The sequence below is a fragment of the Spea bombifrons genome, chromosome 10 (assembly GCF_027358695.1).
Source record: "Spea bombifrons isolate aSpeBom1 chromosome 10, aSpeBom1.2.pri, whole genome shotgun sequence".
NCBI lineage: Eukaryota > Metazoa > Chordata > Amphibia > Anura > Pelobatidae > Spea > Spea bombifrons.
The window spans coordinates 13,268,014-13,295,711 of NC_071096.1; the positions used below are offsets into that span (position 1 = coordinate 13,268,014).

Here is a 27,698-nt window from a genome sequence, read left to right on the forward strand (position 1 = left end):
TGCAACAACTCTAAAGATTTCAGTCACAAGTACCGAAATCTCAGGGGTGTCAAAGCCAACTGTAGGTGCCTCCCCCCTTTCCACCATGACATCAAGACCCACTACACTTTTGGCTACACCTACTGAGTCCCTGAAACCTTTATCAACTACAACTCATTTGGTAGATTCATATGTACCATATATGTCCTCTCAAACTTCCACTATATTGGCAAGAACACCAAAGGTTTCATCTACTACAGGCTTGAAAATTTCACCTGCAGGTGGCTCTTCCATTTTAACCACATCTATAATACCCAGCACACATTCAACAGCATATACAAGATCCACGAAGGTTTCAGAAATAACAATGACAACTTCTAAATTGTCCTCCACAACAGTGAGAGCCTCCGAAGGCTCTACTACACTTGAATCAACACTTAAAGTAAAGGCTCCAACTACTGGACTCCTTGAAGTTTCAAAAACACCTCGAGTGATGTCTACCGCTTCATCTACAGTTTTAACACCCGTAAAGGTCTCAGTCTCAACTACACAGCCTATCAAGATTTCCACAACCACTTCAACTACTTCTGTGTTTTCACCTACAAAATTAGAACATTTTGCAGCCTCCACAACACCTGCAACAACTCTAAAGATTTCAGTCACAAGTACCGAAATCTCAGGGGTGTCAAAGCCAACTGTAGGTGCCTCCCCCCTTTCCACCATGACATCAAGACCCACTACACTTTTGGCTACACCTACTGAGTCCCTGAAACCTTTATCAACTACAACTCATTTGGTAGATTCATATGTACCATATATGTCCTCTCAAACTTCCACTATATTGGCAAGAACACCAAAGGTTTCATCTACTACAGGCTTGAAAATTTCACCTGCAGGTGGCTCTTCCATTTTAACCACATCTATAATACCCAGCACACATTCAACAGCATATACAAGATCCACGAAGGTTTCAGAAATAACAATGACAACTTCTAAATTGTCCTCCACAGCAGTGAGAGCCTCCGAAGGCTCTACTACACTTGAATCAACACTTAAAGTAAAGGCTCCAACTACTGGACTCCTTGAAGTTTCAAAAACACCTCGAGTGATGTCTACCGCTTCATCTACAGTTTTAACACCCGCAAACGTCTCAGTCTCAACTACACAGCCTATCAAGATTTCCACAACCACTTCAACTACTTCTGTGTTTTCACCTACAAAATCAGAACCTTCTGCAGCCTCCACAACACCTGCAACAACTCTAAAGATTTCAGTCACAAGTACCGAAATCTCAGGGGTGTCAAAGCCAACTGTAGGTGCCTCCCCCCTTTCCACCATGACATCAAGACCCACTACACTTTTGGCTACACCTACTGAGTCCCTGAAACCTTTATCAACTACAACTCATTTGGTAGATTCATATGTACCTTATATGTCCTCTCAAACTCCCACTATATTGGCAAGAACACCAAAGGTTTCATCTACTACAGGCTTGAAAATTTCACCTGCAGGTGGCTCTTCCATTTTAACCACATCTTTAATACCCAGCACACATTCAACAGCATATACAAGATCCACGAAGGTTTCTGAAATAACAATGACAACTTCTAAATTGACCTCCACAACAGTGAGAGCTTCCGAAGGCTCTACTACACTTGAATCAACACTTAAAGTAAAGGCCCCAACTACTGGAATCCTTGAAGTTTCAAAAACACCTCGAGTGATGTCTACCGCTTCATCTACAGTTTTAACACCCGCAAACGTCTCAGTCTCAACCACACAGCCTATCAAGGTTTCCACAACCACTTCAACTACTTCTGTGTTTTCACCTACAAAATCAGAACCTTTTGCAGCCTCCACAACACCTGCAACAACTCTAAAGATTTCAGTCACAAGTACCGAAATCTCAGGAGTGTCAAAGTCAACTGTAGGTGCCTCCCCCCTTTCCACCATGACATCAAGACCCACTACACTTTTGGCTACACCTACTGAATCCCTGAAACCTTTATCAACTACAACTCATTTGGTAGATTCATATGTACCATATATGTCCTCTCAAACTTCCACCATATTGACAAGAACACCAAAGGTTTCATCTACTACAGGCTTGAAAATTTCACCTGCAGGTGGCTCTTCCATTTTAACCACATCTTTAATACCCAGCACACATTCAACAGCATATACAAGATCCACGAAGGTTTCTGAAATAACAATGACAACTTCTAAATTGACCTCCACAACAGTGAGAGCCTCCGAAGGCCCTACTACACTTGAATCAACACTTAAAGTAAAGGCTCCAACTACTGGAATCCTTGAAGTTTCAAAAACACCTCGAGTGATGTCTACCGTTTCATCTACAGTTTTAACACCCGCAAACGTCTCAGTCTCAACTACACAGCCTATCAAGGTTTCCACAACCACTTCAACTACTTCTGTGTTTTCACCTACAAAATCAGAACCTTTTGCAGCCTCCACAACACCTGCAACAACTCTAAAGATTTCAGTCACAAGTACCGAAATCTCAGGAGTGTCAAAGTCAACTGTAGGTGCCTCCCCCCTTTCCACCATGACATCAAGACCCACTACACTCTTGGCTACACCTACTGAATCCCTGAAACCTTTATCAACTACAACTCATTTGGTAGATTCATATGTACCATATATGTCCTCTCAAACTTCCACTATATTGACAAGAACACCAAAGGTTTCATCTACTACAGGCTTGGAAATTTTACCTACAGGTCTTTTAAGATCTTCTAAAGTATCAACTACAACAAAAGGACCATCAGAAACCCCAATTCAAAAAGAAGTAACATCTGCACCATTAGTAATCTCCAAAGCCTATACTACACCTATAACATCTCAGAAAGTTTTACCTACAAGTAAAGAACCTTTGCAAATTAAATCTTCCAGTGCTGCCTTTTCAGGTAGAGTTCAAAGACCCAGTAGTACTACTACATTTATAACACCTTTTAAAGTTTCAACAATGCTAAGAACTCCAGCTGCATTAGAATTAACGACTATATATAAATCTCACTCACCTAGGCCTCTGCCTACACGGAGGGATGAACCTGGTGAGCTCACTTATTTTACAGAACAGGAAACATCCATAGCCAGCAGTAGCATTTCACGCTCAACTGAAATCCAAGGCACAACTAAACCACCCTCGACTGAGAGTTTGGAAACACCAAAACCTGGAAATGTCACTTCACACCCACATTTAAGTGATTTAGTGGCGACCATAACACGTCCGCAGGTAACAAAAATATGTAGTAAATGTAATTAAAAGAGCACGCTTTTGTTTTACAGCACACTATTTAGCTGCTGCAATATATGGCTCTTACTGTTTTAGTTTTTGTATGGTTGTCTATCTTTTTCAGCTCTTTTCCCTAAAGTGCAAGTACATGCAACTGTACAGCAGCAGACCCAAGAATCCAACTAGCATATTCGCTTCTACCAACTTAACCAATACAACCTGTTAACAATGAGTACTTACTAGAGGGGGCTTAGCACAAGTTATTTATTTAAATGATTTCAAATATTTTGTCCATTAGTCATTTTATGGTGTATGAAGAGAACAAAATTAGTAGTGTATAAGTGCACCCCTATAAACACAGTTGATAATGGTGTGGTGCAGCAAAAAGGAAGCAATGTCACAAGTCTCACTTTTTGTGATATGAGTAATCTACAGTATAATATGTGAAAAAAACACAGCGTTTTCTTCACTCACAAAAGAAAGATGAGTGTAAATATAAATAACAGTGTTGGTGTAAAAAAAAAACCCTCTGTTGTCCTTATATTAGATCAGTTCTTATGTCATAAAGAGAGATGTAAGTCAAAACTTCCTCTTGGATGCTTGATTACTTAAAAAAAAATAAAAAAATAGTGTGGGACGTATATGACATGAAAAAATGGTGACTAGAAAGGTGAACTCAACTTTTGCCTTTTGGGGGAGTAATGCTTGTTTCTACTTTCTCTTGTTCTTACTCCAAAAGCAGGAGAGTTCTTGAAAAAGAGATAGGACACTCACATAGTATAATACTGTATTTCTTAGTTATAATATTTGTAAATGTAGTTTAGTCTTGCCTTTGGGGGGAGCTGTACCTTGCTCTTTGGGGGGAGCTGTACCTTGCTCCCAAGGGTTGTAGCGCTGGTTTCTGCTTACTCCTGTGCTCACCTCATGGACAGGAAAACTCTTAAAAGAGGTGACAAAAATCTCATAGTAAAATACTGCCTTTAAGGGGAGTTGTAGACCAGGCTCCAAAAGGGTCTATTGCCTGATTCCCCTTGTTTGGAGGGGGGGGGATTCTGGCTTTTTTTTCCTGTCATACAAGGAAAACAGGAACCAGAATATTCCTCCTCCCTGAGAAGGGAACCAAACAAGTACGGCTCCTCCTAAGGGCAAGAACCCAATTTACATTTCCAAATATTATCACTATTAATACAGTATTATACTATGTGAGTTTTCTTCTTTTTCAAGAACTCTCCTGCTTCTGGTGTAAGAACATGGGGAAGTGTAAACAAGCATTATACCCCAAGGGACAAGTGCATAACTCCCCCTAAAGACAAGGGTTGAATTCACCTTCCTATACATTATTTTTCCATATTATATATATATTCACACTATTAGCCATTCAAATAGCTTTAAATCATTAATTTTAAAAATATATTAAATTGCTCATTAATGATAACAGAATACCCCCGGAAACAAGTATTAAAATGCTCAGATAAGTACCTTGGAAACAGTCCCCGGCCCCCTGACTTCAGAAGCAACATGTCCCACAGCGCTACCTTTGCCCCAAACAGAGGAAAACGTTTGCCCCAAAACAGCTTGTCCACGCCACCTTTGCCCCAAATAGCATGTCTGTTCCATCTGTTCCCCCAAAAAGCTTGCCCCCACATGGCCAATATTATTTTTTAAAATTTAGAGCTTATGCTTAGGCATAGTAAGCTATGTTTGTAAACTATAAAAAAACAATGAGATTTACATTGGCAAACATGGACATAATGTGTTTGTCTTTATCAGACACATTAACTATATCCTCAGTCAGTACTATAATCATATGTTACAATCACTGTGTTTAATTGCAGGCCCAAAAAAAAGAGTATTATTCCAAATGCATAAATGCAACTTGTTTACCAAATGGAGATCTTCAAATTAACACATTGCCATGTCCAAAAGATGAAAACTTTACCTGTGATGGTGGGAGGAAGCCTATAAAGATATATGACCAAGATGGATGCTGTTTTCATTACCAGTGTAAAAGTAAGTTTAGCAAAAGTGTTTACCAGTGTAAAAGGTAAGCAAGAAAAGCTGTAGGTGTGTTGTTCAAATCATGTAGATTTGAACAACACACCTACAACTTTTCTTGCTTACCTTTTTGTAATACTGACATTATTTAATTAGGATGTAAATGTAAGTGCGGTGCCAGTTACAGATATTATGGGAGCCAAAAGACTAAACTATGAAATTAAATTCTTTAAAAAAAATATTAAGCAAGTACTACAGATGTCCTTGCTTTAAAATGTTACAATATCTAGACAATTTATGTACAAGTAACCATGGCTGATTTTCTATTAAAACATGCCTGTTGAACTGACTTTGGACCATCACCTAGCCTGATATAGGATTTCTATGAAGTGATTTGTAGATGTTCCTTAATCCTTGAAAAAGCATCTCTACTAAAAAAAACCTCTACCCGGTAGGAACCAGACATAACATTCTAGAAGACATGTATTGTGTTTGTTAATGATTTTCAGTTGTCTATATAATGGTCTAATCGTAGATACGATCAACTGATGTGAACGTTATCAAGGAACAATGTAAGGTTCTCTACCCTTTTCAATTTCTTATGCTATAATAATATAATAGCTTTATAAAATGTATCAGTAAGACTTAGTGTTGCAAACGTTTATATATTGTCTTTCAGCTTGCATTGGCTTTAATGGGATGAAAAGACATGTGAGTACCCCTGTTTTGAAAAAAAGATACTTCAGAATGAGCAGGGAAAGCTAGGGTTGAGTCAGTCTGAGCCTCCATGAGCTGAGTTGAGCTCAACTCTGGAAATTAATGTATTTGAGTGGAAGGAAGCACTTAATAGTCATTTTCATTAACAAAACCGATATAAAGCTTGACTTGAATATTATTTTCCTATATTTAGAAAACCATTCCTAGTCTCGGATTCTTACTTTCATGCACAGAACATAAGTCAACCAACAAAAATGAATAATCCATGCTCAGACTTTTGAAAATAGGAGATTTATATTACTTATTAATCACCAATTCTAACTGGATAAATTTAACTTGACCTTTTAATATTATTTTTATGTTACTTATATAATTTTGAAGCCTGGAGAGACATGGATAGAACACTGCAAAACATGCACCTGCAATGAAAACTCGATGGAGATTGTATGTAAACCTGTGGAGTGTATGGAGCTGAACCAGCCCATATGTGATAAACCTTGGCTCAAGCCTTTTGTAATGCTGACTGAGTCCGATCGATGCTGCCCTAGGATTGAATGCAGTGAGTTATAACATTGGGAGTTATTGTGTCCTTAGACAGCCTTGAAGACAAATACTGGTTACGGATGGGCATAATGTATATAAGAACCCATGTGTAACCAGCAGCATTTTTTAAATTTTTTTTATTGAGATTATTGAAGGCTGAAAAGGGAGGATTCGTGGGCATCAAATTACAATGCTAGATAAACATTTGAAGACATTTACTAAAATGGTATTGAGTGATGTTAGATGCTTATATTTTATTTAATTGCCCCATTCCAAAGACTAGATGAAGAGGGAATGTTGATATCATGCCACATGTGCAGTTAACCCCTTAATGACAAAGCCCGTACATGTACAGGCTCAAAATGCATTGTTTTCAATGGGTTTAGGGACCGTCCATTGTCCTTAAGGGGGTTGACCTAAGCGCACACATATTTCTGCAGTGAGCATTTCAGAAATAGATCCTCTTTGTAAAGTAATGCATTGTGCATGCTAAATCGATTATCTGTGTATTATTAATAACCTAGAAATATATATTATTATGAATAATAATTGTGGTCAAACTGTATCTTACCAAGCTTGTCTGTTATTATCTTAGAATGTACACCTTCCAATTGCCCCAATCTGGAACCGGATTGCTCTTTAGGGTACAAAGCCTTTCCAGTGATTGGACACGGTGACTGCTGTCCCAAATTTGATTGTAGTAAGTATTGATAACTTTACTTTACTTACTTTCATTTTTGCCCCTGAACAATAGAATGTTTTCTCTTAAAGAGAATTACCCAGCAAAAATGTAAAAACCAAGGCAAACATAATTTTTCCAATAAAAAATAAATGTCCTGTTAATCTCTTAAGGATGCAGAATGTAATAGTACTCAGTAGCTGTAAGCTGACCGACGGTATAAGAAAAATATAACAATAATAATAATATTTTTTTTTTTTAAACTATTATCAAAAAATCACATATAAAGAATAAAAAGGGGGATAAAATTTACAATTTTCATAAATAAAAAGAAATGTAGGTGTAAATGTCTCCCAGTGGAGATACAAAGATTTTGGCCCTTTAATATCATTCAAAACATAAAGTCTATAAATGTGGGGTATTTCTGAATTCTGGGAATATTGCAGAACAAACAATTTTTTTCAGCAGTGGCACCTACACTCTAAAAGAATACTAAGAGAGTGCCTAAAATACTAGTGTTTTATTTTTCTGAAGAGGTTGGAGAAATGACTACGTTAAAATGATGGCACTTGAAATAGTGTAGGGGGGTTGTTTTTCATTAATATACTTTTGCAATGTCTGGGCACCATTAAGGCTACAATTACAGCTAACAAAATATGATAAGCATAAAAGTGTTTTTTTAAATGCAAGACAAGTAAAAGAACATGCTAGGACTTCTTTAGTTTATTTGCATCAACTGTGAACTTTTTTTTATTTTCTCATAGGTTTTCAGATTTGTTTTCAAACTAAATGTTCGTTTACGTATATAAATATGGTTCCAAGAAAAGAATTCATGTCCTGAAAACATACATACTTTGTCTAAATGAGCCAGAGGAGAATTAGAGTTTTAAAAAGACAGTAAAAGACAGTAAAAAGGAAACTGCTTGTGTCCTTAAAGGATCAATTTATTTTGAGTATCACTCTGTATGTAATAAATGGATAATGGTTATAGATTACGGAAACTAAATACCTCTTTAGCTACTTTTCAGTATTATGTTTTTTTCTAAAGTTATTGTATGCAGAAGACTAAAATGTGCTCTTTTTCGTCTATAAGTCTACATGTAGATGGTGAGTTATATAAAGCTATCCCTTACAAAAAAATTACTGCAGTTTTTTCTGAAGTAATACTTTTACTGCAGTATTACTGCACATTTACTGCACTTTTTTTATATTGCAAACCTACAGTTGTACTTCAATATGCTGCAGCTTTATTGCATTTGTACTTCCTTACAAAAATAACTGCAGTAAAACTGCAGTACAGTGGAGTACAAATGCAGTAAAACTGCAGTAAATGTGCAGTAAAAGTGCAGTATTGCAGTTTTTTCATGTCCAAAAAACTGCAGTAATTTTTCGTAAGGGATTGCAGTTTTGTGGTTCAATTAACAGTTTCCACATATCAAAATAAATAATGTTTTCCTTAATAGAGCCAATGGATATCTGCGTATATGAAGGGAATCTATATGAGGTAAGACTATATGATATGTATTTATTTATAAAGCGCCGACAGATTCGGCAGCGCTGTACAAGATGAACATTTTACAGATAACGACAAGTATAATCCAGCAATGGACATACAGATACAAGAGGAATGAAGGGCCCTGTTCCCGCAGGAATTTACAATCTAGGTGGATTACTAGATTGTAATTACTTTGTCTGGTTGAAACTTATACATTCAGCAAATATGATTAATTTAAAGCATGCAACCTATCGTGGCAGGTGGGGAAATTTATCTGGACAGAAGATACATCTTGCAAGACTTGCCAGTGCACAGACAAAAAGGATGTCAAGACTGGACTTAATGTTGTCAGCTGTGAAGATGTTAAATGTACGGCCGATTGCCCGCTAGTAAGTATTTGAACCAATGTAATATTAGTTTATTCATTTCGATCCTGTCAGTCATATCACCCAGGCCATCCTTGTGCCTTGTAAACTATGTCAGTTATCAAAGTAATGAAAAAACCTAAAAGGAGACAGGCCAAGCCCATTTGCTTGTTGCACTTGCTACCTGATGAAGTAAAAGCCAACTACTCGGTGCTTCAGAAATATTAAATTAAAAAAGTGGTGAATCAACATAGAATGATAACTTTTTGATATTCTACATAGAATTGGCCAAATACAGAATTGTGCCATATGTACCCCCAATTCACAAGCACTGAAAAACCCTTATGTTGAGCCTTAGTGTTTCCTCCACTTAAAAAGAATAGCTGTTGCTATGAAATTTATTATTTGTCCTAACCTTATTTACGCCGTTTAATCCGTCTCAAACCTTTTTCTGCAGGGATTTGTCTATCAAAAACCTGACAACGATTGTTGTGGCCAATGTGTGCAGGCATCTTGTGTTGCAAAAGCCAGTGATGGGACTCTCCAACTTCTGCAGGTATCTAGTTTTCTTGACTGTTTTTATGCGAAATGTTTAATGATGTCATACACAATGAAATAGATGTGTTCTGAGTTGTCAGCTCATAAGATTCCATACATTTTAACCACTTCAACCTCTTTAATCCTCCAGGACCAGGATTTTTTTTTACAATGTTTACGCTAAAGGACCAGACTGATTTTTGTGTTTTTTCTTCAACTGTAATTTCTCTCTTTCACAATTAGTGCAGTGTAACGATTATGGTGAGGTAGGACCCCAGATGGCAGAGTTAGCCAGGCCAAACAGGAACCAGAAAGTCAGAGAACCAACTGGGTCAGACAGGTAATCAGGATAAGCCAAATCAGAATCCAGAGACGAGGTCAAACAAGCCGAATCAAATACCAGACGAACAGGAATCAGGAGCCAAATCAGGAGACAGGAACGAAGTCAGCAAGCCGGGTCAAACGAAGAAATAGTCACAGCAACTCGTACAGGAAAACCACAGAATACACCAACCAAGGGTGAACCAGAAGAGGAAGTCCAGGTTTAAATAGGGACAGGTGGAGGTGTGTCCTGCATTAAGGAGGTCACCCGAGGCTATAAGAACACGTTATGTATGTAACGTGTAATATTACTTTTTGGCCACACGGTGGCGCTGTGCTACCTGTTTGCCGCGTGGTCGGCCACGCGGTGAAGACGCCGACCGGGTAGCGGTGGTACTAGCTGCCCGGGAAACCGGCTGAGGAGGCAGCGTCGCGGGACCAGCCACGGCGCGGGACCGGAGAGGCAGGTAAGTCCTTACAGTGCAGCCACGCAAACCATATATTGTTTTTCAGCACAGGCTTTCATTTGAAACCATATTAAGATGTTTAAAAATAAAATAAGCAATTTATTGCTTAGTTGACAGTTTTATTGGGCTAGCATTGAAAAAAGTAGTAAATTCGATTAAGCTTTCTGGACCCCAGAGGGACTTTTTCTTCTTAAATACTTATACATTAATTCTCCTCATTGCAACCATCTATGTATTCCAAATTCCAGCCTGGAGAGTCCAAGTACTTTGCAGGTGACAACTGCACCATGTATACATGTGATGTCATCAACAAACATTTCACGTTGACAGCTCTGAAAAAAATATGCCCAGACCATGATGAAGAGGAGTGTGAGTCTGTGAGTTTCCAAGCATTTCTTTATTTTGATCTCAACTAATATTACGACAAGTCCTTTGTAAGGTAAAATTGAAAAGCAATGAAAAGAAATAGAATGACACGGTTTTTATACAGTTAATACAATTATGTTGTTAAATAAGTTCTTTGTAATGTTTTTTTGCTTGTATATTTAATCATATAGGGGATACTGAAGAAGACACCTGATGGTTGTTGTAACGTATGTCAAGGTAATATGTGTTTATTCAATAAGCCACAAAATTTAACCAAAATTTCACATAAATGATAAAATAAATGGTGCTGGTCCGGTTCACTTTTTTATATTTGTTTATCATAAAGTTGTCCAAATACCTGTATTAAGGAGTATATAGCAATATTTAAATGGTTCACAGGTAGATGTGGTTTTATTTAATTGTTCATATTACCAAAGGCTGATGCCCATCATGCCATTACAGGAAAATGGTTGGGCCAAAACATGGGGTGAGCAGTTAGACTGTACAAATGGGAACAGAAATGAGCAAATATGTGAAAAATGTTTTTTCTTTTATAATAATTATAATTATACATGTTTCTCATGTTTCTTGACTACAGCAGCAACATCTTGCAGAGTCCAGAAGAAATTAAGTTTTATTTTATATAAAGGATGTGGTGCCAATTTCTCACTGCCATTCTGTGAAGGAACTTGCTCAAGTAGTCGGAAGTAAGTGCTAGAGCAGTGTAATCGTCTCTGATGGGGAATTACATCCATTATGTGTGCACAGATACACTGTAAGGACAAAAGTATTGGGACACTTGACCATTACACCTTTGGGATGAACTGGAACAGCGATTGTGAGCCAGGCCTTCTCATCAGTGCCTGACCTCACAAATGCTCTACTGAATGAATGGGCAAAAATCCACACAAAAACACTCCTAAATTTTGTGGAAAGCCTTCCCATAAGAGTGGAAGCTGCTATAGCTACAAAGGGGGGACCAACTGCATATAAATGTCTATAATGAAAGTCCCTGTTGGTGTAATGGTCGGGTGTCCCAATACTTTTGAATATATAAAAGAATAAGAGAAAATAACAGCCAATCGTGAAAAAAAATACACTAATTACTAAAAAGACATAGTAGAAACGTTCAATACTAGAAATAGGAACAACAGTTTCCGAAAAACACTTACATCACCTTGGATGGCGATAGTGAAATGTTGGGAGAATTGAGGGTGTCTGCTTGTTATTAATTCATTGTGGTTATTAATTTCTTGTAGGTACTATGTTATTTTTTAGGAATATTATTATATTATTGAATATGAACAAGTATTTATTATTCAGTTTTGGTGTGCAGCTTATATCTTATATCCCCTGACAAACCTGTGATTAACGGGAAACACATCGAGTCTGGCCAATCCGTGGTTAGGCATAGATTTTGGAACCAATCTTAATGCTTGTTAAGGCTACTAAAGCAAAAACAGCATATTGCTATAATTACACACAGGCCCAGAGTTTCATGGGGATCCAGTCATTCTAAGCCCCTTTTTATTGTCTAGTGGGAAAGCTGTGGGTCTTAGGCTTGACTTAACGAGGTTAAAGACTATAAAGGTTTCTGCACACTGTTTTGAAATCTTAAAGTTCACAGTTGCTGACTATTACAAATAATTGCCTCTGAGACTATAACAAGTAGAAAAACGTAAATGCATTTTCTTACAGATTCTCAATGAACACACTCGCAATGGAAGGCACTTGTGTTTGCTGCCATGAGCTGGAAACTGACCAACAAGAGATTAAACTCACTTGCCCCAATGGAGAGGGTGATATTCTTTTCAATATAACTGTTATAAAGAAATGTGGATGCATTAGCACAGAGTGTGAACCCTAACCGCTAACTCTTACAAATGATCTCAAATTCTTAGTTACAGAACCTGAAGACAAGACCATGAAAGACTAGAAACTGCCTTCTCAGATATTGTATCCCATAAAAACATCAAGAGCACATTATGTGGCTGTAAAAGCAACATAGTTAGCAACGTATGTAATTATGCTTGCCATATCTTAGAATAGTATGTATTATTTCATTTACTGCTTGGTGCACTGTAGAAATCAGATGAATAGAACTTCTGTCGCTGTATCTTTCTTCCTACAGAGCAAAACTCATTTTGGTGAAATGGTGAAATAAATATGCTTGTATTTGTTACGAATTTAAAAATTGATTATCATGCCAAAACTCAAGTATACTCTTCATCTTTTTTGTACTTTGTTTTCTATGCTGATTTTCAGCAGGGTCATATTACCCTTTGGGATTTAAGGAAGGATATTTCTGAAATAAAAGTAATATCCCTGTATGGCCACAGTATCTATGTCATGTATGGGGGGGTTTGGAGTACTTTGGAGTGAAGTAATATATTATTTTGACAAATGTTTCTACAAGGTCTAAGGCATCAAGAACTATTTCTGTTGATCAAACATGTTGTATCTTAGTAATCTTGTAATCTTAATGGACAACAGGGGCGTAACTAGAAACCAAACGGCCCTGGTGCGAAAATTGCCCCAGGCCTCCCCGACAACTGGTATGTGCCATCATTGCCCCCAAACAACTGTCTGTGCTGTCTTTGCCCTTTGCCCCCTTCCAACATACACTCTGGCATATATATGCAGACATGCTTACACAAGTTAAACACACTTACTCATACTCACTAATACAGTCACACACACACAATTACACATGCATGCTTGCACACACGCACACAATTAGACATCCATGCTCACACACAATTAGACATCCATGCTCACACACACACAATTAGACACCCATGCTCACAAACACCCACAATTAAACATCCATACTCTCTCTCACACACACACACACAATTAGACATCCTTGCTCACACGCAAACACAATTTTACATCCATGCTCTGACACACAAAATTAGACATCCTTGCTCGCACGCTTCCTAAGTGTAAACAGTGTTGCTGACATGCCTCGATATCAAGGCATTCAGCAACACAACCCCCATACCCCGATTGCCTTGTGATTGCTCCAAAGAGCAACCACAAGCACCATCAGTGAGTGACATTGCTGCCACTCACAAGATGGTGGCACCAACTGACACACCTATGAGTTCACAGAGGGTCTACCCAACCCCTCCTGAGAACTCTCCTGTATTTTACCATGCAAGTCAATGGAGCCCAGCTCACCAATAATATATATAAAAAAAGTTATGTCCTATAAAAATTGCATGGGAAGAGTTAAAATATTGGCATTTTAAATGCCGAGGGGGTGCCTTATTTTCAAAATGTATAATTTGATGGGCTGGCTTCAAGGATGTCCCAAAAATAGGACATGGGCACAGACTGACCTGATGTCGAAATTCCAAAAACTGCACACGTCACAAAGGTGGCCTTTTACCTCACAAAAATAAAACCAACAAACCTCATGCATGTTGGGTATCACTGTACTCAGGAGATGGAGATTTTGCTGAACAGATATTGGGTTGTTTGAGAGTAACATATACCAGTAGCTGTAAATTCATACCTAAAGTAGAATGTATGTGGAAAAAGATACACAGGAAAATACTATGGCAAACTGTGACAAAGGCTGGTGGTAACAGCATTTGAAATTCCCAGGGGTGGATATTTTTCCAAACTATATGATTTGATGGGGAAAATTGAATTGGCTGGCTTCAAAGATCTCCCAAATAGGATATGGGGCAGAATTTTCAACATGTCAAAAATTCAATTTTAAAAAATGCACACTATCAAATGTGGCCTATTATCCCCCAAACAACCAATGTGGGGTATCACTGTGCTCAGGAGATGTTGCTGAACACATATTGAGGTGTTGTTTGAAAGTGGTATATACCAGGAGCGGTAAATTCATACCTAAGTAAAATGTGTGTGGGAAAAAAACAAACACAAATAAAACACAGGTGGTAGAATTAGTGGATAGAAAGAAGTAAAATACTAGCATTTGAAATTTGACATGGGGGCAGTATAACCATATTTGAAAAATATATACTTGTACTTATTACCCTATAATGTTCAAAAACAACAAACAAAACATTGGGCATTTCTAAACTCATGACAGATATTAGAATCTATTTCGCAGGTGTTTTCATTTGTTTTTGCAGATGAGTAAAAAAAAACCAAACAAACATACGTCTCTTCGTAAATGCCAGAGGACATCATTGATAATTAACGAGGTGTCTACGTTACATCAGTTAAAGATCAATAAAGACAATGTGTAAGGTCTCATAATCTCCCCCCCAATTTGACATTTGATGGAGTCATCCCATTTTTTTCTTTGTTAACTGTCGCGCCTAGCCAATAAATTCTGAGCAAGTTGAATAATTTATTATGGAATAAAGACATAGAAGGAGGCTCTGTGTGTATCCATTGCACCCTAGGAAAGCTTCAATACACTTCCAAAACTCCTGTCCGCAGCAGTCATACCACATTTAGAATAGAAACAAAAAATCCAGCGCTTAATATTACCCAAAAGACAAAAACACACAGACAGGGGGGGAATGATCAAGAGCCAAACCCACACACCAATAAGTGAAAAAAACGAAATAATCAATAATAATTACCAGTCTTATGTGTTTAAATAAAAAAAATGTGTATATAAACAATAAACTGGTATCATAACCAATAAATGACAAAGCTGGTCTTGAATAATACACATTCTCCAACAGGTAGAGAAAGCCTACAAAGAGAAACACAAACTGAAAACAAGAGACAGTGCTTGGATAAATGTAAAAACAATATGTTTAATACAAAGACAAAAAAATATACAATACATTAAATAAAAGAAATACAGAGACAATATATATGGGAGAACCAAAAAAGAAATAAATATACTATATATATTGAAAAGGAAACCACTTACCAAATGTGGTACAGCATAACATCTATCATTATACACTGAGGCAAACATTGAAGTGGTATAAGATAACTGTTATCTTTATATACTGAGGCACACACAGACAGCGGTACAGCATAACACCTATCACTATATACTGAGGCACACATTGACGGTGGTACAGCATTACTGTTATCATTATATTTATACATATACATAATTGTTAACAGCAATCACAATCCTATCATGCCCAGGTTCTAGCATGTGCTGGCTGACTTAGCATGATAGGTGTGTGATTGCTGTTAGCAATTATATATATATATATATATATATATATATATATGCTGTTATTGAATTTTTCTGTCAAATTTTGGTGTGTAATTTACCAAAATTTACCAAAAGTGTTGTTAACACACCAAAGCTGGACAAAAAATATATAATTGATAACAGCAATCACACTCCTATCATGCCTAGGCAACCAGTACATGCTGGAATCTGGGCATGAAAGGAATGTGATTACAGCCTCCCTATGCCATGCTATCCCCCCACACTTACACATCCATGCTATCTGTAACCCTCATTCACAAAAATTCAGCATAAACTACAGCATAATACCCATCACTCATCGTTTCTGGAGGTGTGCCGGTGTGGTGGCACCCCTCAGATGAGCAGCACCAGGGGCGGACCGCCCCCGCCAGGTACGCTAAGGGCACAACGGCCACATTCAATCCTGCTCGCAGCCGATAGCGGCTGCTTTAAATGTTCGTCTGCCTGCCGTCCGACCAGCCCACCGACCCAACTTCAGGGCGGCCTAAATATCGCGAAGAAAACAACAAAAACTATAAACAAGACATTTTGAACCTCTAAATTTGTATCCCAAGACTTGCCTTCCGCTGAAAAAAAAAGGAAAAAAAAGAAATCGTTGAATGCCAACTAACTCGCGCCCACCTCCCACACAAAGGAAGCAGTAGGGTGGACAGTCTTTCACCTGAACAGTCATAGGCCTGCAAACTAATGGTCATGCGTCGCTAGTGATCTGGAGAGAGTGTGCCAAAAAGACTTTAGCCTCCGCCACTGCAGTAAAGACGTGTGTGTCCACCACCCACGATGCATAGTTTCGCAGGATATAGCAGATTGAATTTCACCTTTGTCTCATAAAGCTGCTTGAATAGTGGAGTAAACTCCCTACACTTGGCCCTAACCTGTACTGAAAAGTCTTGAAAGATTAGTATGTTCTGAGAGTCAAGCATGAGATCAGGACATTTTCTATATCCAAATAGAATTGGAGTATCCTTCCTTTCTGGACCCATCCTGTGCTCCCCCTCTCAATTGCCATAGGTCTATCTTTGGGGTAAAGGAGATTCACAGAGTCTGTCAGCCATTCCTGAAGAGTTTTGATAGGTTGGTGCTGATATATTGATGAGGTGCAAGTTGCAATTTTCTAGGTCTTCAATCCTGTTCAGCAAAGTTTGAGTAGCCATGGAATTCTGTTTTGTAGTTTCCTGTGTGTGGAGTAAGGCATCATTATCACTGACCCTTTGCTCTAATGTGACAATTCAGCTGAATTTGCTGAGATTTGAGCCAAGGTAGAATCTATTTTAAAAGACAGTTCCTGGAACCTAGAATCAAGTAATGGGCATAGCGCCTTTGCCACCTCTGCTGCTGTTTCTGCTGCATCATGAGAAGCGGAGGAAGTCAGCAAAGACAGTGGCTCTTCGTGAGAGGGCGAGGAAGGCGAAAATGCATCTCAAGGTATCTACCTCAATTTCGATTTAGAGCTGTGGGAATCCTTGGCTAGTTTATCCGTAGTCTTACCCGTAGTTATCCATTCCGTAATATAGGCGAAGATGAGAAAAAAGTAGGCACGTATTGAGTAGAGCTAAGCCCACAGTTGGCGAGTCAGGACAATCCCAGCCTAACTAGGCATGATATCGGTTGAGAAAAGGAAAAAAAGGGGGAGGGTAAAGCAGGTGCCGGGCAGTTCAGAGGCTATAGCAGGAAATATCTGAGCCCAATGGCAACTGTTGCAAAGAATATCCTGTGAGGTTAGTAGGGAGAGGCTGTCAGTACACCAGCTCCAGCCCAGGTAATAGGTCTGAATATATGTGGTGAGTGTGCCAGAACTGCTAGACACACAAGACCACCACAACTGCAACTCCTGCTGTTCACTAGAGCAAACAAAGAATACTCTGATATGTGGAAGGTAATTTAATAAATGAAGTTGTCAAGGAGAGGTACACTCCATGTAGACTCGATGCAGTATCCTTAAACTTTCACAGGATGGCAGTATTCACTCATGATTATGTAGCAAATACACCCAGCACAAACAATCTCCCAGTGTCCCCTGTCCCACGACACCTTCCAAAAAAAAATATATTTTGTTTTAAAAAACTGAAAGAAGCCACTCCTGGACGTGATGACGTGACGCACGGACGTCCACGCGTCTTGGTGTGAGTAGGGAGGGGGGAGAGGAGGAGGAGGACGCCGGCTGCAACTCTAGCAGCTTCCCCGCGTCTTTGAAGTCTTTGACGTTTGAAGCTCCCATCCTCCGCCGGCATTGCTGAGCACTACTGAGCCGGAACAGAGATCGAGCGGCTGCATCACACGCATAAGCTGTAAGCTGTAAACTGTAAGCTGCAAGCTGCCGTAAGAGACCGGGTAAGGCTCCTGAAACGTGTAGCCTAACCACTTTACGACGCCTGAACTGAACCGGCCAAATTGCTCGTGAATACCCACAGAATCTTGTGGAATGTTCGCTCTGCCTGAAGAGCTTCCGGAGGAGAGAACAAACTCTTTTTTTACAGAAGGCTTATTAGACCAGTTCTGATTTGACACGCTGTGGTGAGCTTTAGTTTTTCCTCCTTAAAGCTGTTAATGCCTATGAATCTCAAGTTTTGTGCTCATAAATAAGTTATCTTGGAAACTCAAATATAAATATATTCTACACAAACTTAAGCCTTAAAACAAGGACACGTGAGGACTTCTGATTCGCAGATTTATTTAAGTAGCAGCCTATACATTATATTATATATATATATATTTTTTTTTTTTTTTTTTTTTTTTTTTTTTTTTTGGAAGAATCTATCCTAAAGAAAATGCCTCCTAAAAAGGATAAAGACAAAGAAAAAGAGAAACTAGAAAGGAGCAAACCAATAAATATTTTTTGCTCTCCCAAATTACTTCCATACTCTACTGACCATAGACGATCAAAATCAGGCGAACTGAAGGATACAGCGCCTGTAAGCAATATAGAGCTAACACACTCAGACGCACTAATTCCCCCCCACACTGAGACACAGCAGCAGATTTCACAGGATTTTATTAGAGACTTGATGGAGGGGTTCTATAAAAAAATTAAACAGGATCTGGTGGATAACCTTGCCCAGATCAGAACCGAGGTCTCTCAAGCTGCCGAAGTCCTAGTGAAGCATGACAAAATCATTACAAGCTTACAAGATGATAACAAAACTTTACATAACATAATTGCGGTCCTTACAAAAAAAGTTAAGGAACTTGAAGTAAAAATTTCAGATATAGAAGACAGGTCTCGAAGAAAAAATATGAGGCTAAGAGGCATTCCAGACGCTTTACAAAATCAGGCTCTGGAACACTTTTTGCAAAATTTTTTTTTGACCTTTATTTCATCAGAGGAATTGGGCTTACACCCATTCGAACGATTCCATAGGCTGCGTAAACCTAAAGCCCAAGCCCAAGCCCAAGAAGCCTCCTACCCAGCAGATGTTATTGTAAGGTTTTCAAGTTTCTATCTTAAAAATCGCATCACACAGGAACTCAGAAAAGATAAACCAAGAACGGATCAATTTAAAGAAATTCAAGTTTTTCAAGATCTCTCTCAAGCGACAAGAACTGCCAGGAAATCCTTCCAAGAACTCACACAAATTCTTAGGAAAAAATCAATACGCTACAGATGGGGATTTCCAATAGCATTAAATATTTATTATGAAGATAATGTATACCAACTCAAGGATCCGGCTTCCCTCAGAGAAAAGATGCTCCACTGGGGACTATTAAAAAGCTAAACAGAGATCATTTAATATTTTATTTTACTACACATATCCATTACATACAGCTTTTGTTTTGTTTGTCTTTTTTTTTTTTTTTGTTTTGTTTTTTTTTTTTTTTTTGTTTTGTTTTGTTTTATCTACTTAACTCTTAACATTCTCAACTAATTTTTATAATCTTTATACCTTACAATTTAGACCCCGAGTCTTTATATCTGAGTAAGGGACTCACTTATAATTCTTTTTTTTTTTTTCTCTATATATCTATACGTCTTGTTTCCCACATAACACACGATTGTGAATGTTCAAGTGACTTTTTACACTTCATTTATTTTTACACACATTTAACTAAATAGGTAATTATCTAACGTCTCACTATGACATACATATATATTATATTACATTTAACTCTTTTTTTTTTTTTTTTTTTTTATTATATACACCTATAAAGGGAGCAACAAATATACACTTATAAACTTCCACACCCACACTCATCTCTTATTTCACATAATTCATGATACTTAATTATTATTATTATATATATTTTTTCATTACACATTTTTTACATAATTTTAACTAGTTTTTCACTTCACTTAGTCAACACATATTTACATTTATACTCACATAATAATATTTTTTTACTTATTTATTTATTTTATTTTATTTATTTTTTTTTCTACACTTTCCAATTGTCTGTTATTCTCTGAGTCCTCTCTTCCTTCTAGAATACTGGTATACCTACGTCACGCTGAGTTGAGGAGTTATGTGATATTTCGAAGTTATTTATCGTTTCAAACGTATTAATGTGTGATTTTTTTCAAGCATGGATGCATTAAGTACCTGATTGCTTGTTATTACCTAAACTGAAAAATACAACATTAAGCTTGACGTGTTTAGACACAGGCCACTAGGCATATTTTGTCACACATATTATTGTTAAATCAAATTTTTTTTTTTTTATATTTATATATATATATATACTCTTTGTTTAGTATAACTTGAGTATACAGATTGGATCTAAGCATCCCACCATGAGCTTTTGTAAGCAGTAGGATATTACTCTTGTACAACTGTATATGGGTAATTGTCCCCAGCACAGAATATACTGATAGAAGTTAGTTAATTTTGGGTAGATTAAAGGGGTCTCAAAAGCTATATTTAGAGACGATTCGGAACGTATTATGTTGAAATTTACGAATCTGGTTAGCTCTCGATATGCGTGATTTTTTAATTTTTTTTTTTTTTTTTTTTTTTTTTTTACTATTATTATTGAATACATAGCTCAAGGGGTTGTCCATACTGAATGGCATACTGTGAGATGTGGTATGATATAATCTGAATATTATGTCCCAACTTGACCATGTGCTCATCTAGAATGTTATATTGTGGTGATGCTATGACGCAATTTGAATATCACGCTTTGACTTGATTACATAGTGTGAACTTAGCATGTCATTAAGAAACTGTATGTTATGTATTGAGTTCTTTGAATGGCACACTGTGAGGTGCTTCACGATACAATTTGAATATTAAGTCTTGATCGGACCATACGTGCATTCAGAATGTTATACTGAGGAGATGCTATGATGTAACTTGAATACTATGCTTTACTTGTTTATATAGTCTGAACTTAGGTAGACTCAATTTTTTTTTTTTTTTTTTTTCCCTTAATATTTAAATACCTCCTCTCTCTCCCTTCCTCCCTACATAACTCCTGTGGTGGAAACAGGAACTTTTAGGGTCAGCAACATAATTAGTTCGCTTGAACTCTAGAGAAGATGAATGTATGTGATGATTGTTTTGTAAAATTGAAATATGAAAGAGGGAGGAGAGAAACATCAGGGGCAACATACCACTTTCTATGACCATTAGGGTTTTTACCCTAAACGCCCAGGGACTGAATTCTCCGCAAAAAAGAAGTGCTTTATTTAAATCGTTACAAGATAATAATATTGATCTTGCTTTTATCCAAGAAACCCACTGGATTAAACCACCTACCTCCTTATGGAAATTTAAAAAATACCCCTATATTTATGCGGCCAACTTAATAGGTGTAAAAAAGAAAAGGGGAGTGGCAATAATTTTTTCCAAACAACTTAAAATAGACTTTATATATGAGGAGGCAGACCCTAATGGACGTTTCCTGATATTAATAGTCAAAATTAACGACATTACGTTTACACTAGTTAATGTCTATGCCCCAAACAGGATTTCGGCTCGTTTCTTGGACAATCTTATTACTAAAATAGACTCCCTTCAGATAGGTACCCTTTTACTAGGTGGGGATTTCAATTCTGTTCAGGATCCCAAGTTAGACCGTAGTCATTTTAAGCATCACATTAATAAACATACAAATACATCTTATGGGATTCAAGATTTTTTATTAAGAAATTCTTTGTTTGATTGCTGGCGTACTATTCACCCATTAGAGAGAGATTACACCTTTTTTTCAAATATGCACCAAACGTACTCGCGAATTGACTTTTTTTTGACAAAAGCAAATTCTCTGAAAATGGTGAAGGACTCCAAAATAGGAAATATTACTTGGTCGGACCACGCGCCAGTTTTCTTAGATATAACTAACAATCCCGACTATAAAATAAGAAATAAATGGAGACTAAACGAATCCTTACTTAGAAATACAACAATTTCAGATGAATTGATACAGGAGGCTAAACAATTTTGTCAGACAAATGACAATGGGGAAGTATCAGATCCTACTCTTTGGTGCGCTTTTAAGGCATACATGAGAGGCGTATTGATAAGAATAGGCACTAGAGAGAAGAAACGGAGGGGCTCTACGTTGACAGAACTTCACATAAAATTAGCCGAGTTAGAGAGAATTAATAAAAATAACAGGGACCTTCCCTTGCTTCATCAGATAAAATCTATTAGAAAGGAAATTGTAACTAAAGAACAGGAAAAAATCAACTGGATGCTTTTACAACTACGCCAGAAATGGTACTATTCTAGCAATAGGGTAGGAAAAATATTATCTAACAAACTTAAAGCTAAACAAAAAACTGAAACTATAAAAAAAATTATAGTTGGAAATAACCATTTTCTTACCCCTAAAGCTATATCTAACGCTTTCGCTAATTATTATAAAACCTTATATAATCTTCCTGAGGTCTCACAGTCGGACCTGGAAATAAATAAATTTTTACAGAATCTAAAGCTTCCAAAAATTTCGACTTCACAAACACAATTTCTAAACCAACCTTTTTCATTATTAGAAATTAATAAGTCTATAAAAGAAATGAAATTAGGCAAGGCTCCTGGCCCAGACGGATTTTCTTCTCTTTTTTATACATCACTACAGCATATGATTGCCCCGCTATTACTGCGAGTATTTTCCTCTTTTTCTTTAAAGGCACAACTACCGGCAGAACTTCTTCAAGCGGCAATAACCCCAATCCCTAAGGAAGGCAAGGACCCAAGCTCAACACTTAATTATAGACCTATCTCTCTAATCAATTTAGATATCAAGATTTATTCTAAAATCTTAGCTCAGAGACTAAAGCAAGTGATACCACATATCATTAATAAGGATCAGACAGGATTTGTGGAAGGCAGAAGTCCTACGGACAATACCCGTAAGATTTTAAACCTTATACATAAGGCTAATTCTCTTCGAATTAAGTCCGCTTTTTTGGCGCTTGATGCCGAAAAAGCTTTTGACCGGGTTAACTGGAGATACTTAGAAGCGGTGCTCATAAAATATGGTATAGTAGGAACATTCAAAAATTACATCATGAACCTCTACACTAATCCAACTGCTAAAGTGGTCGGTCATTTACTGGACTCAGATTGGTTCCCTATAAGGAACGGAACCCGCCAAGGATGCCCACTTGCCCCTTTACTTTATATCCTTAGTATAGAGCCTCTTGCGGAATTAGTGAGACAATCGTCCGATATATTTGGCATACAAATTAATTCAGAGTCCTTTAAAATCTCTCTTTATGCAGATGACGTTATAGTGTCAATGACGAACTTAGATTCTTCTCTTCCTGCACTTTTTAAAATATTAGATAAATATGGTTTAATTTCTAACTACAAAATTAATCTTGGCAAAACGCAACTCATCACGACTTGTTTTACGCAAGACGAAATAACTGAGCTTGGGTCTCTGTGTTCACTCGATTGGAATTCCCAAACTATAGACTATCTTGGAATTTATATTACAAAAGAACTTCCTTTGCTTATTAATTGTAATTACAAAAAACTAATTGATAAAATAAAAGCACAGCTCTCAAGGTGGAAAAATCTAGAAATCTCTTGGCTTGGCCGAACTCACTTAATAAATGGATACTTAATTCCTAAAATTCTCTATTTTTTCAGAACAATCCCTTTGAGAGTTCACCCCTCTATCTTGAAATGTATTCAGCAAACCATCGACCATTTTATTTGGCAGCAGAAAAAACCAAGGATAACAAATAACATTTTAACTAAGAAACCAAATAAAGGGGGAATATCCTACCCGAGTATTAACAAACTTCATGATGCTACAATGTTGACCCATTATTTGGCTTGGGATAAAAAATCTAATAATTCCCCAAGATGGTTATATATAGAGGAATCAGACATGGGCCACGAGGAACTATATCTTCTCTTTTGGGCTGACACACTTCGATTGAAAGACATAAAAATCTTGAATCCCATAATATATGACACACTTAAAACATTGTTTAAACTCAAACGAAGTATGGGGATAAAAAGATCTCTTATGCCCTCTACTCCAATTGAGGCTATTCGTTACTTTATTAGAGATATAGACCTGACCAGATGGCAAGGATGCGGTATCTCCTGCATTGGTGACTTGTTAAACCAAGATACCATTGTGCCCTTTCCCCAGATATGCAAATCTTTTTCTCTACCACCATTTGAATTATTCTCTTTTTTGAGGATTAAAAATCTTATTAATCAGGTGGGAATCGATAGGAATCCGGAAGTAGAACATTGGCTAACAACTCACAAAAAAAAGAAACAAATCTCAAGTTCATCTAAACTTTTATTAACTATGCAAAAAGATGAGAAAGATCCACCAATCCTGAAGTGGGAAAGTGAGCTAGGTTTCGAGTTTTCCTTGGATCAATGGCGTCAGGCCTTGGTTCTCATAAGAAAGCACGTTCACTCAATAAATTTAATAGAAACTTATATTAAGATTATTTATAGATGGTACCTGGTTCCAACTAGACTCAATAAAATCAGTAGTAGACATTCAAACAGATGTTGGCGTTGTCTCTCCCATATGGGCACATTTGCCCATATCTGGTGGGAGTGCCCGCAACTACTAAACTTAAGATATAACCTTTTGCAACTACTTGGCTCACTTCTCCACTTTCAGGACCAACTAGACCCACAGATGTTTCTTTTCCATTTGGGACTTGAGAAATATCATTTAAACCATAGAATTTTAATTATCCATGTACTTATGGCCGCAAAAATATGCATAGCTAGAAACTGGAGACAGGCAGGCCTATTTGACTGGGGATCAGTTATTAACCAAACTAATCATCAGTACTTAATGGAAAGAGGATACTATATTAAAATCAACAAGCTTTCTAAATTTAATAATATCTGGCTACCCTGGAAACACTTTCGAGACACTGAATCAGAAATTATTTGAAATTCTCTACCTGAGGTTTAATTTTTTTATTTCCCTTCCCTTTTTTTTTTTTTTTTTTTTTTTTTTTTTTCTTTTTCCCCTGGGCGGACGTTACATTATACTATGATCTACTTTATGAGTAATAGCGAGTTCCTAGATGTCTCTCATTGTCTCCCATGTATGACTGCCTGTTGGATGAATGCTATGTGTGGTGTTGTGATTGGCAACTAGTTGCCATAGTTACAGCTTATAATAGATAATACGCTGTAATTCATTTTCTGCTTTTTTTTTCTCTTATTCGGTTCGGGTAGCAGTCTACTGTTTTTTGTTTATAAAATTTCCCAATAATTAGATATCTTATGGTAGAACGGAACATAATAATGAATGGACGCGTTGTTCGTTTTGAATAAGTGTTTAATTGCTTATAATTCCATTCAAGAATTTATTATTTTTTTCTCTATTTTTTCTTTGACATTGTAATACCCTACCGATGTATTCTAAATCTGAGAACATAAAGTATAAAACAATAAAATAAAATAAAAAAAAAAAAAAAAAAAAAAAAAAAAAAAATAAAAAACTGAAAGAAGCGGAAGCATTATGCGATGAAAACATTCAGTGTCTTCCTCCCTAGCTTTACAAAAATGTGAGGGGTGTACTCACTTTTGTGAGATACTGTATGTGTTGAATATCACAAAGTAAACATGTGATCATATATATAACAGCACTTAGTACTACAGTTAAAAAAATAGAAAATTTCTGTTTTTTATGTGAGGAATAAAAAACTTTTTTAGATACAAATCTGCAACAGATATATATATTAGCTCCTCACCGGAACATCCATACTGTGATGGAACCCCCTTTGTACTCCTGCTAGGTACCTCTGTCAGAACCCTGCTTCTTCGCTAAGCAACTCTCAAAAGAGCTAAGGACCATAATATATGCCACCACCAGTCACCCAAACCACTAGCCAAAGCTTAGTGTAGACTGAAGAACAAGAAGAAACAGGAACTTGGTCTTTATTTAAAACATACTAGTATTTAAACAGTACAATGTACTTTGCATACAATAGACACAGCAAACCACACATAGTTCTTCATCAGGCCTTCTTGGCACATTGCTCTGTATTTGTACTAAACCCACCTCAGCCCAGTAGGGGGTCGCTATTGTAGTCTGTGGGGAAGAAGGTAAACACGGGCTGTTCCCTGACTTCTGTCTGCTATATAGTAGATCTTAGTGCAAAAACTAGCCATGGAGGTCTTTATCCTGTAAGTCCTCACCTGATGGAGAGTAACAACACACATAAACCACCTCCCAAAATGCAGGTGCCCCAAATCTGCGTCCTAGCTCCACAGTCTTTAGAGTCTCTGGTTTTTGGGGAAACCGTTCCAGGGGTAAGAAGTAGTCACAAAGGACCCCCTGTACTCACCTCCCCAAAAACAGAACCCCTTCCAAGGCCAGGACCAATAGTAGTAGGAAGGAGCCTGACACTCAGGCCCCTCCAGGAGCCCATGGCAGGGAGGCTCCTGTTATATCTACCATATTAAGACAACTACTAGTCATGGATTCTACTGAAGGAAAACAACTAGATGCCAAAATCTTTTATAGAGAAGACATTTTTTGGGGAACATACTTGCTGTGACATCCCTTATGCATAATGTGTCCTAATTTATTTTTGTTGTTTTGATTTCTGTTTATCAAACAACAACTCTTGTCTATCCCTTTTTGCCCACGTGGATTAAGTAAAGACAGAGAGCTATCTCCATTCCTTTAATCTGGGATTGCTGCATTTCCTTGATCCACCTCTGCCTCTATGTTTTTATTTTTCCTTTTTTTCTTTCTTTGTTTTTATGTCTTTGGGGTATACTCCTGGACTGGTATATTACTTAAATTACAATATTAACTTTATGGGGATCTGTCCAATCCTTTTTGACAAAACCTTCATTCTTCGCTGGTATCATACACTAGATGTACAGTAAGTATTGTACTATATCCTTGTATGCATTGGTACCATGAGAGTGGAAAATGCCTGTCTGATGTTTTTTCAATGGTCCGTCTGGGCATCTCATTGATCTGCACTTTTATTGACAGGACTTCATGGCCCTTTTACTCTATTCTGACTAATTGTTCACAGACTGACTGGAATAACTCATTGGATACCTTGCCTGGGGAGGCTACATGCCTGGTCTACTATATCACTCAACTCTGCACTCCTATGGACCACGAGTCTATCCCTACAGGCATGAAACACTGGTTTGGCATTACACCCGACTCTGGATACTTCCGACTTGACAAAAAAAAACTGACAAATTAGCATGCACAATTCCTGCTACATTTTCCAAGGAAATGTTTTACAAAACTCTACATTGGGCGTACGTTTCCCCAGGAATGGGGATTGCTGCCCCAAATGCACCTGCCCAAATGTCGATTTGGAACACTGTAACTAACATCCAGACCTTCTGGAGATCTGTGCGGTAATACGCAATGAGAGATCTAAAACTCACA

The 27,698-nt window shown here is 37.4% G+C and overlaps 1 protein-coding gene across 1 annotated transcript in view; it reads left to right on the forward strand.

Moving 5' to 3' along the window:
• The first annotated feature begins 8,637 nt into the window (after window positions 1-8,637).
• LOC128467644 (mucin-5B-like) overlaps window positions 8,638-27,698 on the forward strand; it is a 79,352-nt gene continuing 60,291 nt past the window's right edge. Inside the window, exons 1-4 of the mRNA XM_053449320.1 lie at window positions 8,638-8,673; window positions 8,925-9,053; window positions 9,487-9,585; window positions 10,603-10,723. Of these exons, the coding sequence (XP_053305295.1) occupies window positions 8,638-8,673; window positions 8,925-9,053; window positions 9,487-9,585; window positions 10,603-10,723 (385 nt within the window). The remainder of the gene's footprint in view (window positions 8,674-8,924; window positions 9,054-9,486; window positions 9,586-10,602; window positions 10,724-27,698) is intronic.